A 19,165-nucleotide genomic window follows, 5' to 3' on the forward strand; every position below is an offset into this window, starting at 1 on the left:
TACTGGAGCCACACCCACCCCATTGCCGGCAATGGCGAAAAAGCTCCGAGACGTCGCACGACGTCACGTGACATCGCAAGTTTGACATGCCTGCACTATAATTATTCTTAATAGATAAGGAATAGGAGAAAGTTGCCTTATAAAGCATCTGATTGTTGGTACAACAAGTAATTAATGCTTCAGATAAGTTTTCAGATAAAATGTTTGCCAATGTTATCTGGAGATTCCAGTAGCTGGTGTTAGAATTTTTGGAATGCAAAGCATATGTTCTGCTATTGAATTATAACATTTTCTGTAATGTTACAAGAATGTCATTACCAAGAAAATGAATATAGTTTGTTGAAAAGTAGATTCTACAATCTCTCTTGACAATTTTTTTAAGCAATAAAACAGTCAGATGAAGAATAGACCTGTCTAAATGTAGTTTTGTCAGTCCAATTAAACTTACATAACATAAACAGTCTGGATTGGTTTGCCTTTTAGATTTGGTGGTAAAAGTAGAACCTTTACTGGCAATAGCATTGCATTCTAAGATAGGCATTAGTGTTTGAATGAAATAAATTGTTTACTGAATTTCCTGTAAACTTTAAAATGTATTTCTGCAGATTCCACTTCTAAGAAGAATGTTTTATAAAATGAATATAATTAAAACAATACATGTAGAAACATGTAAGTTTTGAGGTCAATAACATTCAGTTTTCTCCATGTTAGGAACTTTATTTTGTGCATAAATTAGCATCAAAGTTGAGAGAAATGTGGTCCTTACTACAGTTTAAGAAAGGGTATATATCACATATTTCTCATGTCTTTTAATGCCATTATTTGTATTTTGCATTATATATCTATTATTACTTATACACATTGTGCTGTACATTGTAAACAGCTACGGCCATTCAGTGTGTGTGTAACGTTTACATTTTCTAAATAATTAAATAATAGTCAATATGTTTAACAGAGGCATTCCCTAGGGCAAATTTTATTTATAAAATATACCATTTGGACAAGCCAAATTGCTGTATTAATTTTAATATGCAATCTTATTTATTATGTTAGTCATTTAATAATATGTATTATTTAATTTATAAAAATCAAACAAAAAGAATATAGCAATTAGCAATATAAGATCCCTTCTCCAATATAATATGAACATTAGATGTATTTCTTTTAGGAAAGTGATTACAAAACAGAGCCACTAATGAAAAGCTTTCCATACCAGTTCTGCAGATTTGAGGTGCCTCTGTACATGGTCTTCAGGACAGACATATGGAATAAGGCGTTCCTCTAATTCTTGAAATTTTAAAATAAGTAGACATCATGTAGAAGCTTCTTTTGTTTCTGTTTCTTATTTTTAACAAAATCTTCAGTACTCTGACCATCAGGTTTCAATATATAGGTGAGTGATGGTGAACCTTTTAGAGACCGAGTGCCCAAAAACTGCCCCTGCCCCCACTCCACACCCTGCCCCGTCTCCACCCTGCCTGCCCGCAGGATCACTCACCACCTCCAGGGCCCGCCGCAGATTGCCCAGGCAACCCAGCAGCACCATTGCGGCCATGCCCTCTGCCTGCACCCCACAGCATCAACTGTGCGCGATGGGGTGTGAGGGCAGAGTCTTGTCTACGCTGCCTGGCTGCCATGTCCTTTGGCTGCGTTGCTTCGTGTGGGCCATACTTGGAGGCGACTCTCCTCCAGCGGGGCTGCTGATGAGGAGGGGGGTCATGGGAGGAGGCAAGGCTGGGGCAATGCCATGTGTGCCCACAGAGAGGGCTCTGAGTTCCACCTCTGGCACGCGTGCCATAGGTTCGCCACCACTGATATAGGTAGTACTCATTCAGCAACTGCCTCACTTAGAAACCATTCTTAGCTGATGATGAGAAAATAACTTAATTACCAGTCCTTGCATTTATGACCGTCACAGATCTATAAAGCAAAAGGTTGCTGATAAAATAAGTATAGTCACTAAGTTTTCACTTAGCGACCATTTTGCTTAATAGTAGAGTTGCTAGTACTAATTGTGGTAGCTAAATGAGGACTACCTGTATATGTATACCAATGAATGTAAGTGTTTAACAACCTCTGTCAAATTTTATTTTCAATTTTGGAAAGCTCTCAAAACTTGGTTTTGCCATTGAGCCTGGGGATCCCACAGAAGCATGGAGCTTGTTAAACGGCTGGTATAAATTCCCTGTCTTTTTGTTATTATATTGTAAACTGTTTTTAATAGGTTTTATTGGCTGAATTGTAATGAGCCAGTTTGCGTAGTAGTTAAAGCATCAGGCTAAAAACTGATAGACTATGAGTTCTAATTCCGTCTTGGGCACAAAACCAGCTGGGTGACCTTGGGCCAGTCACTTTCTTTTAGCCTTAGGAAGAAGGCAATGACAAATAATTTCTTAAAAACTTGCCAAGAAAACTGCAGGGACTTGTCCAGGCAATATCCAGGAATTGCACATAATTTAAGGGAAGAAAAAAAAACAGGCTTTATGTTGATTGTTTAGTTGCACTTTAAATTGTATATGCTCCTAGAGTCATATGTAATTGAGATGGGCAGCTATACAAATGTAATAAATATATAAAAAATAATAGAAGCTGGCATAACTTCTACATGGAACAAAATAAAACATGACAGCTACAAATTTAAATGCATACTTGCTATTTACGTTTGTTTTAAAGATTCAAATAAGAAAAAAGTACATGTGACAGGTATATTCTGAATGAATTTTAGTTCCTGAGCTTGTTTAAAATAATTATTTGATGGAGTTTAAAGCTATCCCACTAGAAGAGATTTTGACAGTAGTATGGTTCTGCAAATTCATGAAAAAAAACCTAATGGAAAACATTTTACAAAAGGGATGTGGATTAAAACATATTGAGTTGTAAAACAAGACTTTATGCAAGTGATTGCATAGTATTAGTATTAACACAGCGGTTCTCAACCTATGGGTCGCGACCCCATTTGGGGTTGATCGACCATTTTTCGGGGTCGCCAAAGGTGGCGATCCGCCATTTTTCGTGGCGCATGCACGCGCGCCGCGCACGGGGCCGGCGCCGCGCATGCGCGTCACGCATGGGGCGCCGCCGCGCACGCGTGTCACGCATGGGGCGCCGCCGTGCACGCGCGTCGCGCATGGGGGTCGTTGCGCATGCGTGCCGCACATGGGGGCGCCGCGCGTGCGCGCCGTGCATTGGGGCCCCGCCCCATGCGCGCGGCGCCGCGCATGCACAGAACGTTTGTGTGACGGGGGTCGCCATCACACAAACGTTGAGAAGCACTGTATTAACACGTATCTTGAGACATTTGAGCTAATATATATTTTGGCTTACTCTTTCAGAGACTACATAAGGCCTTACGCTACTAGGAGCATACATTTTTTAATCTTCATACAAGGATTTTGCATAATTTGCAAATGTTTTAAGTTTTATTTCTTTAAAAAAAATTGTCCTGCATTTATATAAAGCCTGCCAGAGTTACTGATAAAATAACTCTGCATTCTAGTTAATGAACTACTTTTAAAACAAATCTTAACTTTTTTGTTTATATAGTATATCGTATATAGGTTAAAAAGAGAAACACATGTTCAAAGACATCTCTTTATTGAAATTCACAGTCTAAATCAAATTTATTTTTTTTATGATAGATTTGGTCTGGTAGACAATTATTTGAAATATACTATCAAAAGTGATCAGCATATTAACTTACTTTATTAATTTGATATTCTGGTGAGTGTCTTCAATGCTCAAATGTCTATAATGTTAAAAATGAAAATTAACATGTTGGATAAAACACTCAAGATAAATGAAACATGCTCTCAAATTTTGTTCCCATTTATCAAAAAATAATTTTAAAAAGTCTAAAAGAGATAGAAGATATAAAGACACTGTAGTGCATAGGAAATTATAGTTCTGAATATGGAAATTCCATAAGACATTTACAGGAGAAATATCCATTCTGATTTTATTAATTGTGATGTTCCTTTTCCTGAAGAATTAGGTGCTCATGGACACTTTAAAAACAGTCAGGTTAATACAGCGAAGTATGTTTTAAAGCATGAAGAGAATGAAATAAAACAAATGAAATATTTGAAATATTTTTGCCAATATTTCTTTGGGTTGGGAAAATAAAAAAGATCAACTTCATGTCTAAAATAAATAAATAGTCCCGATTTACCTTAATGGCAGGACATTTTTGAGTTCCTTGGTATTGATCCTAAGGTTCAGTTAGTTCATATAACTGTAATTGAATCTTCAAACTTTAAGAAATTTTAATTTTAGGCCAAAGAAGTTGATGGTAATCTTAACACCAAACATCAAATCTTGGGAAAACGTATTGTGTCATGATTATATTACAAAATGATCTTCTCTATAGCTATGTTTATTGTTTATATGGTAGGAAATTAGTTTACTTTATTAATCATATTTTCAGTCAGAGGTACATAACTGAGGTCTCTGAAAGATTTGCTCCTATAATGTAACAGAAGGAAAAATTAAAGTAAAACAAATTTAGTTTGTCTTAGCCATGCCTGTTTTATCAAGAATACTCTCCTGTATATCATCAAAGGGCAAATGAAATCTTCAGCCCGTCAAAACATAAACCTCAATTTTATTGCAAGTTTGACAAAACAAATGAACTTGTTATTTAAAGTTGTTTTGCCTAATGCAGTGGTTCTCAACCTGTGGGTCGGGACCCCATTTGGGGTCAAATGACCATTTCACGGGGGTCGCCAAACCATGCTGTCCGCCATTTTTTTCCCTTTTCCCTAGCTGTCCTACTCCCTCTTATTGGTGGCCACACCCACTTGGGGGTCACCACAACATGGGGAACTGTATTATGGGGTCACGGCATTAGAAAGGTTGAGAACCACTGGCCTAATGCCTCTTAAATTAATAGGACTGTAGAGCTTTACTGTTTTATTTACTAAATAATTACCTCGCTTATACACAATAACATATTAGAGTGGTGAGAACATGAGCGATAGCCTATCAGCACTAAGCTTATCATTGCTAATATCTGAAATGTGATAAGGTATGTATTAGCTTATACATAGAAGATAAAACTATTTTCATATATTTTCCCTAATAAATAAGCTCCCGTTGTTCCATGAAAGCTTTGTTTTATATACTGTTAAAATATACCATAACACTTTTATAGATTTATTTTTATTTGTAAAAAGTTTTTGTTCTATATTTATTAGCATATTTTCATTAATTAGCTTGTTTTAAAACATTATATACATTAACATTATGTCCTACTTATTTTGCAGAGAATTCAGAATCTATTGACCTTAAGCAGTTTTTTGAATTACATTTTTCACACATATATTATGTGTTTTTTGAAAATTTTGTGACTATTGAAATAAGTCTGAAACAGAAAGGTAAGAACACAAGTTAAATATATAATCTCCATTTGTAGTCCTGGTTTTTGAAATGTATAATTTTTTTTGTAAATAGAATTTATTGAGATTTACCAAAACATTTCAGTTTAGAACTATTTACTGCTATAATTAATCCTATTGATTCACATTAATAAGGCACTATTTTATGGCTGTATTAATACGTATTAGTAAAACATTACTTATGATAATGAACCAATGTGATATAAGTGTTGGATTGGTATTGCGGTGGCCCGGTTCAGATTTGTCCTGAAAACTTAATGGATGACTATTAACTATTAACATACTATTAACTCAGCCTACCTCACAAGTTGATATTGTTGATATTGGGAAAAATAGGAGTGCTGTATTCTGATTAGTTGGTTTATTATACCTTTATTTTGTACAATTCAAGGTAGTATACAAAATGCTCTATTCTTTCAACCTTGAACTTCTGAAAAGAAAGCAGCATATAAAACAAATATGTCAGTTTTGTAACTGAGTACATTACTGTGGTTTAGCCATCAAAAGTTCCCTGCCAATATTTATTCAGTAATTAAAACCTGATAATTTGATTTTTTAAAAAAAAAAACTGTTTACTGATTTGTGAATATCGGTATGACTTCAATTTATTTGTTTTCAGTTCCAATTGTTCAGACAAACAGAAGTTTATATTTAAACTACATTGAGTTTCATGTCAGTTTCATCTCAATACAGATAGTCCTCAACTTATGACCACAATTGAGTTGCGCCCTATTTTATGACTTTTTTTGCTTTGTTGTTAACCAAATCATTGCAGTTGTTAAGTGAATCATGCTAAGCAAATCTGATTTCCCCCATTGACTTTGTTTGTTAGAAGCAGGCCGGGAAGGTCACAAATGGCAATTGCATAACCCAGAGATGCTGCAACCATCATAAATACATGCCAGTTGCACCTGAATTTTTGATTACATGACCTTGGGGGGATGCTGAGATGGTTGTAAGTGTGAGCATTGGTCATAAGTCGCTTTTTTCAGTGCCATTGTAACTTTGAATGGTTGCTGAATGAATGGTTATAAGTTGAAGACTCTCTGTATGAACTTGTTGATCCAACATTAAAAATTCTTATATCAACAACATTGAGGGAAAAAAGAATACTAAAGCAGATAGGTGGCAGTCAGAGTTTGCACTTCTTACTTAAAAGCCTAGTCTAAGTTTGTCACCTAAAATAGGTATGGAGTTGTATAAACTGAAACTTGATTACAAATGGCAAAATGGCAGATATTTTTCATCCATTTGTAGAGATTCTCGCTTTCTGATTTTACCTATGAGATAGTGGATAGAATAGCAAACACCAGAACCCATTTTTTTAAGGAGAGGATCAAATGGATCAGGTCATGCTGTTCTACCTTTTCCTCTAGATCGCTGGTGTAAACCTTACACAGTATATTGTAAGAAAATATTTTTCTGAATGGAATTCATTGTGTCATAGCACTAAGCATATTTTCTTCATTTAATCTTCAGTTGCTGTAACCTACCCTTTTCTGTTTAGGTCACAAATCTCAAAGAGAAGAATTAGATGCTATACTTTTTATTTTTGAGGTATGGATATACAATTACTTCTACTGTACCATGAATATAAATTTATTTTGGTGAACTTATGATATATATTTTCTTATAGCATAAGTGAAAACTTGTAAAAATCCAGAATTTACTCTCTAATAATTCCATGCTTTTTACACTTTAGGTTTTAATTAGCTTCTCTTTTTTTCTCTTTCAACAGCGGCAGAAATCAAATGCCAAAAAAGAGAGAGTTGTAGAGAGGGTTGTCTTGGGACATAATCTAGATAGTAGTTTTAGATGAAACAGAAACTTGTGTATTCAGAAATATTTCTGATTTACTGCTAATGGCATTTTCTTCAAATTTAAAAACACACGAAATTAACTCCTAAGTACTTTATTAAAAATGTGGATATTTGCAAAGCAAATCCTATCTTTTCTATTCATAGGTTTTTTTTTTGTATTACAATAATTGTATGTTTCATGTATAGAATTCTATATTCCAATAACTATAGATAGCACATACACAATTTCTTTCCTTGCTTTCAGCTTGCTTGAAAAAGTGGAATTTTCAAATAATTTGAATTAAACAATAAATATTGAGAAATCATTTCTTGCTTTCAGCATATGAAATTATTCAGATTTTTCACAAAAGAAAACTTAACTCATACTAGTCTGGATTGTCAGTTTGCTTTAGCCTCATGGCAGTCATACATATTTGTTGCAAATTGTCAGAGTTTGAGATCTCAAAGTAGGCAGCTACAGTAAATGTATTTGCACAACATGTTATATCATTTGAATATCCAAATTGCCTTCAGACATCTATATCACAAAGTTCATTAGCTATGTCATGGCTAATTAAAAGAGCTGAAAATACATCATGGCTAAGCATGGGACAAGAGCAAACTATAATGTGTGCATTCACAATAACCAGAGCAATTTAATGTTTCCTATATATGCACCTATAAATCTGATTATTCACAAAAGTAACAATTTTATTATTTCAAAATATGTATTTTTAATTAGTGAAATGGCACAATTAGTTTTTGCATTTTTCAAGCTATTCTGATGTTGAATACTGGAATGGAAAAAGTTTATTCAAGTTAAGAAGCTTAATAGAATCTAGAACAGGACATAAAAAACTGAAATAATAAACATGCAAACTATGGTCTTCAATTAGTGTGTTAGATATAGACAATTTACATATTACTTTATTTAATAGATTTTATTTAATTTTATCACATTGGCTATTTGTTTCCATTCCCAGTGATTGATTTGTTTTCATTCTGTTTTGTAGAAAATTTTACAACTTCTTCCAGAAAGAATTCACCAGAGATGGCAATTTCACAGCATTGGTATGTATTTGCCTTTGACTCAGGCATTGCCTAGTAATAATTTTTCTGTCCTTGACTCCTATTTTGAATTTAATGTCAATGTGATTTAAAAACTTGATTACACTATAGTCTTAGCAGGAAAAAGGTTGACAGTTCTAAAAACTAGAGAGATTTCAGAACTAATGTGAATAAATCTCATGTGATTTATTGAAATGATGGTATTTTTTAGTGTGATTGCAATGCTAGACATATATTAATCAATAGTGGGTCCAGTATGGATGAGGAAAATAATAGGAGCAATGTAAAGATAGACGACATTGCCTTAGAGCAAATAATGGGAGCCTGTGGTCCTCTAGGTATTATGAACTGCAGTCCTAGATTAGGGAAGCTACATGTAGCAATAGTTAGAAGGCCATAAGTTATTTACTTCTTGATAAGAGTTTACAGGAATGTCTTTTGTAACTAATTGAAATAAGTTAAAGTTTCAGTGGGTTCCTTCCTTGTGTTCTCAGCGCTTGGTTTTATTCTTGCAACTGTTTCATTACCAGTGCACTGATAATATTACTTAATTTAATAATGAAACATCTGCAAGAAAAAAACCAAGCTCAGAGAGCACCAAAGACCCCACAGTTCAACCCTGAGCTAGAAGTATTCTCTTCTATAAGATTCTGTATGAATACTTATTTATATATGAGTTTTATATTATTTATGTTTATTAATTTAATTTAAATTGCAATCTTAATATTTTATAAAGAATGAACCTATTATTAGTATAATCCTGTAATGCCCATACAAAATCCATCAGTGGTACATTTTTTCTTTCACAAAAGATGACTTTTTTAAGCTATCAAGAAAATACTATTGTGTATGTTGTGTTTGGAAAATAGGGGTCTCATCTGATTCAGTGGGTAAAAAGGTGATCTTTTGTCACTTCTGGTATTTAGCCTGTTACCAGTTGGAATTAAGCTCACCAAAAGTAATCTAGAGATTGCCAAGGACTTGTTAAAAAGACTTTATCAAGTCTGACCGACAACTCTCACAGTTCTGTCTTACCTCTAAAGGGATGAATATTAACTGTACTGTTTTCTATTTTTCAGGCTTAATTTTAAAGAAATTACTTCACACAGGGAATTCTTTAAAGGTATGATTAAAATGTTTTAGATATAAAATCTAAGAACTGGAGATGTGGATATTTTTTGTAATACAGCTAATCCTTGATTTACAACTATTCATTTAGCAACCATTCTAAGTTATAGCAGCACTGAAAAAAGTGACATTGCCACTCCTCACACTTATGACTATCATAGCAGCCCACAGTGACGTGATCAAAATGCAGGCGCTTGGCAACTGACATGTATTTATTGCTGCAGTGTCCTGGGTCATGTGATTGCCATTTGCAACCTTAATAGCCAACTTCTGACAAGCAAAGTCAGTGGGGGAAACCAGATTCACTTAACGATTGTATAATTCACTTAATAACTGCAGTGATTCTCTAATCAACCACGGCAAAAAAAGATTGTAAAATCGTGTGTGACTCACATAAAAGCTGCCTTGCTTGGCAATGGAAATTTTGGTCCCAATTGTGATAGTAAATTGAGGACTACCTGTATTGGGTCAGAACTTTAAAAATCTTGTTCAAGATGTCTCATTTAATGTATTGTTATTTTAGCACTGGAATAATATAACTGAACTATTCAAATTTATCAATAAGTAAATGTGAAATTTAAACTCTTTTTATTTCATTATTTAAGATTCGTCGCGAAGGTGTCCGTCTGTTCCTCTTATGGTTGCAAGCACTTCAAAATAATTGTAGTAAAGAACAGTTGTGTATGTTTTCTTGTTTAATCCCTGGATTTCCACCACCACAGTCTGAACATGGTCCTCAGACACTAGATATTCTCATAAATCCTGTGCTAAATGTACAAGAAAGTAAGTATAAATAAATTTGTGAGGGTTACTATAATCTCAAGCATATTAACTCAGAAGTAATTCCTAGTTTTATAGTGTTTTTTCATCCTTGAAATTGATGCTGTGTTGGAGTATTGCAGTCATTATGTATAAAGTAAGGAGTAAATATATTCCTGTCACTTGTGAGGGCTGAAACCTCCTCAATATTCTCCATGTGTTTCATGCGAACTTTAATTGATGCAAAATATCAACTAGCCAACTGTGTCAGGATCATTTTATACAGAATACCAGATTCATATTTGTGCTGCAAGATCTGCACAGTTTGCTTTTATTTGTTTGCTAGTTGTTTTTGATGTGAGCCTTACCATGAACTAACATCTAAGGGCAAGTGCCTTCTTATAAATGCTTAGAATTTCAGAGGTCAGTTGGTCAAGTGTAGAAGAGAGAGCCTTCACATTGCTTTCAACTGTACTTGGACTGTACTGACTTTTTGCTTTTAGGAACAGTATCAAGAGACATAATTTGGCTTGCTTGGTTAACAAAAAACCATTAAATTTATTTGAGGCTTAACAGTTATATATATTTTGTTAATGGTTTTGAATGATTGTGGGAATGGAAGGGATGGAGGTACATACTGAAAAAAACAAGCATGAATAGATGATGCTGAATTATGGCAAAGGCCTCTCTAGTCCAACCCCACAGTCACCCATCAAATCTCTGTGTGTTCTGTAATTTAATTACTCTTAACTACAATAAGTGCTTATTTGAACAGAAAGACAGAACATTCAATTAAACAGATTATTAAATAAAATAAATAAGCCTAGCAAGCTGGACAGCATTCTCTTTATGTTCCTCAATAAGTATTATGAAGCATACTATTTCTGATGTTTGTAATCTGTGCATTCTTGAGAGAAACTGGGATGGCCCTAAATGTTACAGGATTATGAATACTATCCTGAAGATTACCATTCATAGTTGTCAAAATTGTACAACTGAATATTCTTCTAATGCTGCATCTAAATAAGTTTCATTGTGTGATTATGTACTGTATATAAGCTAATAGAAGTCCATTTTAGGCTTTTGCCAACTTAAATGATCTTAATATTTATTACTGAACAGCACAAGTGACTGTAGAAGAAATTACACCACTTGTCCCTCCACAGTCAGGAGATAAAGGACAGGATGATCTGACAAGCTATTTTTTAGAAGCACTTTTAAAATACTTAGTAATTCAGGTAAGTTGATTGTATTTGGGTGGGGGAAGAAAGATTGGTTTTCCAACTTAAACCAAATTTAGTAATTGGATAAGATTCAATCTAATGCAGATATCTTTGTTTTCTAATAAAATGAACTTAACGTTTATAAGTATTTGTAAGGATTAGGAATTGAAATGTTTGATTAAAATTAATAAATATAATGTATATTATGTACATTACAATATAAATGTTACAATATTTTTTATATTTATTAGTTATTTACTAATCACATTATTTACATAAATATGGTTTTTAAAGAGCAATTCTATAAATGAGGGAAGATATATTTATTACAATAATTTTTATTAAGATTTCGTGGTAATAGTAGCCCCCCAAAACAGTTTATAAGTTGTATAAACAAAAACTTAATATATATTACAAAAATAAAAATAAACTTCCACAATCCTGATAGGGAAGTTGATGGTGGTAATTGTCTTTCCTGCCCCTGAAGTTATGCTTCTGTTTTTCGATTCCTGGAAATAAATGAAATAAGGTCAGAATTTCAATCCCATCTTATTGAAAATTCAGTCAAGATACAGTCACACTGAAGAGCTGCTACTATATTTTGCTGAAGGACGCAGAGATTAAGTAGAAATAAAATCACAAATCTGGTCAGCTTAAAATAGGAACATACTAAAATGCAGAAGGAAACAGATGGAAAAGAGTGAAAATAACTATTAATAGCATAGAGAGTTGATACATTTGAAATATATAATTGCATTATATCTGCCTCTAAAATAGATGTAAATAATCCAACATTCATATTTTAGGTCAAAAGTCTGGAATGGAAGAACAGAGAAAATCAAGAAAAGGGATTTTCATTCTTATTTTCACATTTTAAGAAATATTACTTGCCTTATATTTTCCCAAATATGTGTAAGGAAAACAGCTTGTATAACCCAGTACTTGGTAAGCATTATTTCAGTGTTTTTGAGAAGCATTTTCCTGGTTTTAATAGAAATGAAAAAACAATGCCTTACTGATTTGTGTGGCAGGTATCTCATGCAAATTAATATTTTATTAAGTATGACATTATAAAGGGCAGTATTAACTCGAGGGTCGTTATAAAGAACCGCAGCATCATATCACATGGTTTTTATCAAGCCTGCAGATGACAAGGAAAGATCCAGCTCACAGGTCCATATTTAGCAAATAATATTTCAGTAAATATTAGATTTGATTAAAAACTTCTGATTATTTTTAAAAACAATTTGCAATTTGCTAAATTGCAATTGAGATAACTTTCTACTACTGTAAGAAGAAAGGAGACCCATTTCAGAGAAATGGTTGCTCAGTGAATAGATAGTTACCGACCTCTAATTGAAGAACATTGCATCAGAGATATGGACTTGTATTCCAATAAGATTTTTGGTGTAAACTTACAACTCCATGGGATAATGAGGAATAAACAGTATTCTCTTTGGATCAGTGCAACTCTCATTGTCAATTTCTATACAGCAGGTGTCACATTTGATTAAGATTGAATGTCTATTAAATCAATAGTTTCCCCAAAACCTAACCATCCCAAATAGAGTAAGATTGGAGCATTACATCCTTTCTCCATCCTTTCCTCAGCAACATCCAGTATGGCATATTCCACTGTCCCTTCTGCTCTCAAATCTTCTAGTACTTCCCATTCTGTCCCTCTAATTCCTCTTAACTGCTTTTCTAATCCCAAGGAATGAAAATAGAATCATACATAGAATATTAGAATATTTACAACTGCTTCATTAAGAGCCATTTGAGATGGCAGCTATACACATTGAATAAATAAATAAAATAATTTGCTTATGTTTCATAGAATACAAGTATTGGAAGGTTTTTTTGGAGGTAACAAGTTATCCAAAATTAACTTCAGCTTCATATCTTTTTCATCTTATCATTGTTTCTCCTGCAGATATGCCTCAGATGAGACCAAAGCCACATTATATAATCATGAAGAAAGATGCTGAAACAAATGAAACAGTGTATTGCACAAAGGAACCTTTCCTTAAAGCTCGCGTTATTGTCATCAGATGGTTGGTGTCTTTCTGGCTTGAGCCAAAACCTCTTGCAGGACCTCAGATTCCTGGAATGGAAGGGGAAATTGTGCCAAAGAATATTCAGGTAAAGCCAAGAAAGAGAGATGATCAACTGAATGGGGAAAAAGCTGATCTTATTTATTTAATTTTTTTCTCACTTTTTCCCAAATAAGTCTAGATGGGAAATATGGTATCCTTTTTTATCCTCACAGCAGTCTGTAATGTCACGCAAGGGTAGTCAACCTTGGCTCTTTTATGACTTGTGGACTTCAACTCCCAGAATTCCTGAGCCAGCACAGCTGGCTCAGGAATTCTGGGAGTTGAAGTCCACGAGTCATAAAAGAGCCAAGGTTGACTACCCCGATTGTAGAGTAAGCTTTGCAACTGGAAATAAATGGCTAAAATAGCCTTCTTTCTCCCTGCCAGGCCTCTTCAAAAAAAAAAAAAAAAGATCTTTTTATTTGTCATTTTATTTTTGGTTTCAGAGAGCAGCTGCTACCTTGGCGTCCAGAGAAGACAGCAAAAGTGACACCACTGATAGATCTGATAGAAATCCAGAAACTGAACAATCTCATTCTAACACAAGCACACTGACTGAAAGAGAACCTAGTTCCTCCAGCCTTTGCAGTATTGATGAGGAGCATCTTACAGACATTGAAATAGTCCGAAAAGTTTTTTCTTCTAAAAGGAGCAATGTTAACTTTATCACAGAAATATTTCGTCAGGTAAAAAAAAAAAAAAATCCTTTGTTTCTGAAAAGTATTTATGTTTGAATCAATATTTATTATAGAATCTGTTCTGTGCTTTCCATAATGTTCACAAATATAGATTGATTTTATTATATTCCTAATTTATAAATAGTCAGGCAAAATCTCAACTTACAACAGACATGTCAAACCCAAGGCCCGAGGGCCAGATGCAGCCCGCAAAGTGGTTTCATGTGACCAGCGAAGCCATCCTGGAAACAGTGAGGGAACGGCCCTCGCTGCCTTGGCCCTGGTCCAGGCCGGCTGGGAGCAGTGTACAATTTTGTGGTGGCCATCTATGCTGAAATACTTTCAGTTTTAGCTCCACAAGGCTGTCTAGAAACAACGAGGAACCAGCCTCTGCCATGTTGGCCCCGCCTCCTGGGTCTATGCTGGGGAGGTGTCACTCTTTGTGAGGAATGAAGAAATGGACCATGCCTTGGCGCTTGCCCCGGTCCCACCCCCTTCTGCCAGAGACCCTCAGATCTGTCCCACTCCTTCCCAGGCCCCCTTGACGCGCACGATGTAGAGCTGGCCATGCCCACCCAGTAGGCCACACCCACCCTGGCCACACCCACCCAGCCCCCCCCCCGAGGGCAACCGCAATGCTGATGTGGCCCTCAATGAAATTGAGTTTGACACCCCTGACTTACAATAATTTGTATCAGTCTCCCTGAATTGAATACTCCCTGAACTGAATACTCAATTAAGCATAACATCACAAAATTTTTGACGCTGTAGATGCAGGTCATTGGATAGGGGCGGCAGCTGTACCAGTCATAAACTTCTGTTTTGTTAGCTGAGTAGATAAGATGTCACGAAATCTTTAGAAATACTTTTTTGATGTTGAGTCTAATATCTGAAACATTATAAACTTTTTTCTTCAAATGAAAGAGCTGAGGGGGAAACCCCACACATCATACAACAGGGGTCCTGTTATTTATTTATAGATTTAGAGGCTGTACGACTCGGGAGACTCTGGGCGGCCTGCAGCTTTAAAAGCAAGAAAACAATGATAACATAAACATAAATCATAGATTATTATTATTATTATTATAGGTAGTCCTTAACTTACAACCATTCATTTAGTGACTATTCAAAGTTACAAAATCACTGGAAAAAGTGACTTAGACCATTTTTCACACTTACGACCACTGCAGCATCCCCATGGTCACATGATCAAAATTCAGATGCTTGGCAACTGATTTGTATTTATGATGGTTGCAGTGTCCCAGGGTCATGTGATTGTCTTTTGCAACCATCTGACGAGCAAAATCAATTGGTAATCCAGATTTCCTTAAGAACTGTGTTACTTACTTAACAACTACTGTGATTCACTTAGCAACAATGGCAAGAAAGGTCATAAAATGGGGCAAAACTCACTTAACAACTGTTTTGGTTAGCAATGGAAATTTTGGGCTTACCTTTATATCTATTGTAACCATATGCAGCAAACACAGCATTTTATTTGAAATTTTACTGAATGAGGATTTTCATTAGAACAGCTGATAAAACTATTTATTCCATAGTGCTGTCAAGAATGGTAGACCCGTTACCAAGTTTTTGCCATTCATGTGTTAATTTTTATGTATTAATATCAGTATTCTTAATTTATTTCTATTTGATTTCTGTTTCCATCTTTCCCCTAAAAAGTAATTAGAATTTTCCTGCTAGCTTTCATTTATATACTCATTAATTATATGTATTCTTCACAAAATCATCAAAATGTTAAAAGCAATATCACGGCTGTGGCAACACAAGTTCTGCCGTTTCACATGGGCTTGCAACATCTTAATATACATGAAAGGAGGGAGGATTTCCATTATTTTATTTATATTTTATTTATTTATTTGTTTGTTTTGCTTATTTAGTTAATTATTTATTTATTTTGCTGCCCATCTTGCTGCAAGGCAACTCTGGGCAGCTTATAATGTTAAAAAAGAATAAAATCATAAAAATATATTGGTTTAATAAAAATAAAAATACAATTTATGATCAAAAGATGGGGAGAGAGAGAGCAGGATGTGCAAAGGGAGGAGTGGAATTTGTTATTGGTCCATCAATCACCTCCAGTGTGATATTCCATCATTGGGGCCCCAAGCCAACTGACAGAGCCAGGTCTTCTGATTCTTATGGAAGTCAGGAGGGTGAGAACAGATCCCACCTGGGTGGGGACAGGGAAGATGTTCCAAAGGGCAAGAACCATGGAAGAGAAGGTTCTTCTCCCGGATCCTGCCAGCTGAAATTCTTGACTGACAGGTCCATAGCATGCCTGCTCTGACCGCATGGGTGGAGCAGACCAGTCCCATTGGGTTGAGATAGTTCCTCGAGCAAGCTGGACCCATGCCAACACCATGAATTGCACCAGAATCAAACTGACAGCCAGTGCAGGCCCCAAGGACTGCCCACGCTGCTACACTCTGCACCAGTTGTAGGTTCCAAATGTTTTTCAAGGGTACCTCCATGTAGAGCACATTACAGTAGCACAGTGAGATGACAGGGCTTGAATGACTGAGCACAGGAAAGCCGGATCCAGGAAAGGGTGCAGCTGACTCACAACGCGAAGTTGTGTAAAGACTCTTTGAGGAGGAGTCACAAGTCCAGGAGAATCCCCAAGTTGTACACTGGGTCTGTCTGGGGTAGTTCCACCCCACGTAGAACTGATAATGTCAGAGTCCCAGATCTTGAATCTCCATGCACCCAAAGTCTTGCCAGGGTTCAGTCAAAGCATGTTGTCCTCCAATCAGGTCCCCCAGCCTCCAGGTACTGTGAGAGGGCAGCAACAGCATTACCTTGATCATCAAGGGTGGAGATATAGAGTTGAGTATCATCTGTATACTGATACTTCAACTCATTGTGACAGATGATCTCACCCAACAGCTTCTTACAGAAATTAAAAAGCAGTGGAGAGAGTACCAAGCCCTGCAGCACACCGAGGGCTGGATCTCTCACTCCCTATTAACACTGATAGAAGCCTTGGAGAAAGGAGCCAAACCAAAGCAAGACTGTGCTGTCCAGCCCCTGTAGTGTATAGTCAACCCAAAAGGATAGATACTCTGGTCTGCTGAGAGAGCAAGGATGGTTGCACTACTTGTACTCCGCTCTCGCCAGAGATCATCCATAAGTACTACCAATACTTTTTCTGTCCCATAACCGTGCCTGAAGCCTGACTGGAAGGAGTCCAGATAATCTCTTTCACCCAGGTCCTCTGAAGCTGCCAGCAACCACCTTTTCTACCACCTTCCCTAAAAAGGGGATATGGGAAATTGGATGGGAATTGTCCAGTCAGGTGGGATCTAACAACAGTGTTTTAACCAATATTACGATGCTGGTTTCCTTTTCCTTCTTCAGATGCCTCTGAGTCTTCAGTTCTGCTTTTTTAAGACCTATAAAGGCCTTTATAAATAATAGACATAAATAATAAATTGCTAAACTGGGTGGCAGTTTCTGATTTTTGTGCTTCTTTGCTCTTCTGTTTCCTTTCAAAAACAAACTGAGTGATTTTGCGTTTCTAATAAAAATGATATCTTCAGTATGCTCCTGTCACTGAAAGAATTCAGTGGCTTTTAAATTTAAAAAAAATTAAATAAATTTTTACCTAAGAGTCATTTAACTATAATAGGGAACTTGTTCCATAATATACCTTATGTGTCCTTTTCTCCTTAATTAGGCATTTTTATTGCCAATATGTGAAGCAGCAGCCATGAGGAAAGTGGTTAAAGTATATCAAGAATGGATCCAACAGGAGGAAAAACCGTTATTCATGAAAGAACCAGAAGAAATTGTTTCATCTTTGAACATAAACAGTGATGAAAATATTGCAGAACATAATGCATTAGAGAAAGGAAAAGAAAGAGAGGAGGTAAAAACATCAGAAATCCTTCTTTGATTTCTCTTTTTCCATCTGTATCTAACAGCATCTTCATTCATTGTACATATAAGTAAATGTATAAAAGAAGATTGCGAGATCCAAGTTTAAAATTATCTGGTTTAACTTGTTCCTAGAAAGAAAAAAAAGGAAATATAAGATTAATATGTATAATGCAGTTTTTATATTTAACAAGCTCATTTGAAGATTAGGTGAGAAAGAACTACTATGTATCTTTGAAATTTTTGGAAATTTTAGGCCTTTCTTAGACTAAAATATTATGTTCATGGATTATCTTTTCTCCATATTTTGTAGGTTCCAGAATTGATAATAGCTGTATTTAAATAAAACCCAGTTCTTCAAGAAGTGGGGAAGGTGCAAATTAGACTCCAGGGATATTTAATTCTGTTCACATATGATTGGCCATGAGATTTTCATCATTTTCTGTGTGATCAGATAAATATCTTTTTTTAAAAAAATATCTTTATATGGTTGAGGAATGTATAGCGTGAATATAATCATAGTTTATAATAGCAGTACATTATTGAAGTTTGATGATGGTAGTAGCAATGGAGTAATTTTCTCCTAGAAGAAAGAACAGAGTTTATTGCGATAAATTAAAGACTATCTGGCATATTGTTTGAAAATTGCAATTTCATTAATAGTATGAGGTCCTGCTCTTAATTACAAATATATTTGCACATGCTATATGGGATAAAGCAGGGGTAGGCAACCTTGGCTCTTTTATGACTCGTGGACTTCAACTCCCAGAATTCTTGAGCCAGCATGGTTGGCTCAGGAATTCTGGAAGTTGAAGTCCACAAGTCATAAAAGAGCCAAGGTTGCCTACCCCTGGGATAGAGCAACGGCCCCCAACCTTTTGGGCACGAGGGACTGGTTCTGTGGAGAGAGGTTTTTCCATGGATCAGAGGGGGTGTGGTTTTGTGTGCTGCCTGCATCCCATGGATTGGGCTTCATTTGTTTGTGCGAACTGGTTTCTAGCATGCCACTGACTGGTACTAATCCATGGATCAGGGTTTGGGGACCCGTGGGATGGAGTATAAACAGTGAGGTCCAAGAGAAATGTAATACAAAAAGTTCAATGATAATTAGATTGTAATTAC

General features: G+C 35.5%; 1 protein-coding gene across 9 annotated transcripts in view; it reads left to right on the forward strand.

Moving 5' to 3' along the window:
• Window positions 1-19,165, forward strand: part of RALGAPA1 (Ral GTPase activating protein catalytic subunit alpha 1) — a 128,623-nt gene that overhangs the window by 1,469 nt on the left and 107,989 nt on the right. For all 9 annotated transcript variants that reach the window (XM_039351825.1, XM_039351822.1, XM_039351821.1 and 6 more), the window contains exons 2-11: window positions 5,262-5,372; window positions 6,901-6,950; window positions 8,206-8,263; window positions 9,340-9,383; window positions 9,994-10,171; window positions 11,270-11,385; window positions 12,177-12,315; window positions 13,304-13,512; window positions 13,913-14,152; window positions 17,844-18,035. In XM_039351825.1, coding sequence (XP_039207759.1) covers window positions 5,262-5,372; window positions 6,901-6,950; window positions 8,206-8,263; window positions 9,340-9,383; window positions 9,994-10,171; window positions 11,270-11,385; window positions 12,177-12,315; window positions 13,304-13,512; window positions 13,913-14,152; window positions 17,844-18,035 — 1,337 coding nt within the window. The remainder of the gene's footprint in view (window positions 1-5,261; window positions 5,373-6,900; window positions 6,951-8,205; window positions 8,264-9,339; window positions 9,384-9,993; window positions 10,172-11,269; window positions 11,386-12,176; window positions 12,316-13,303; window positions 13,513-13,912; window positions 14,153-17,843; window positions 18,036-19,165) is intronic.

Source organism: Crotalus tigris, unplaced genomic scaffold, assembly GCF_016545835.1.
Source record: "Crotalus tigris isolate CLP2741 ecotype Arizona unplaced genomic scaffold, ASM1654583v1 scf7180000018371.15429387391:27106975, whole genome shotgun sequence".
Classification (NCBI taxonomy): domain Eukaryota; kingdom Metazoa; phylum Chordata; class Lepidosauria; order Squamata; family Viperidae; genus Crotalus; species Crotalus tigris.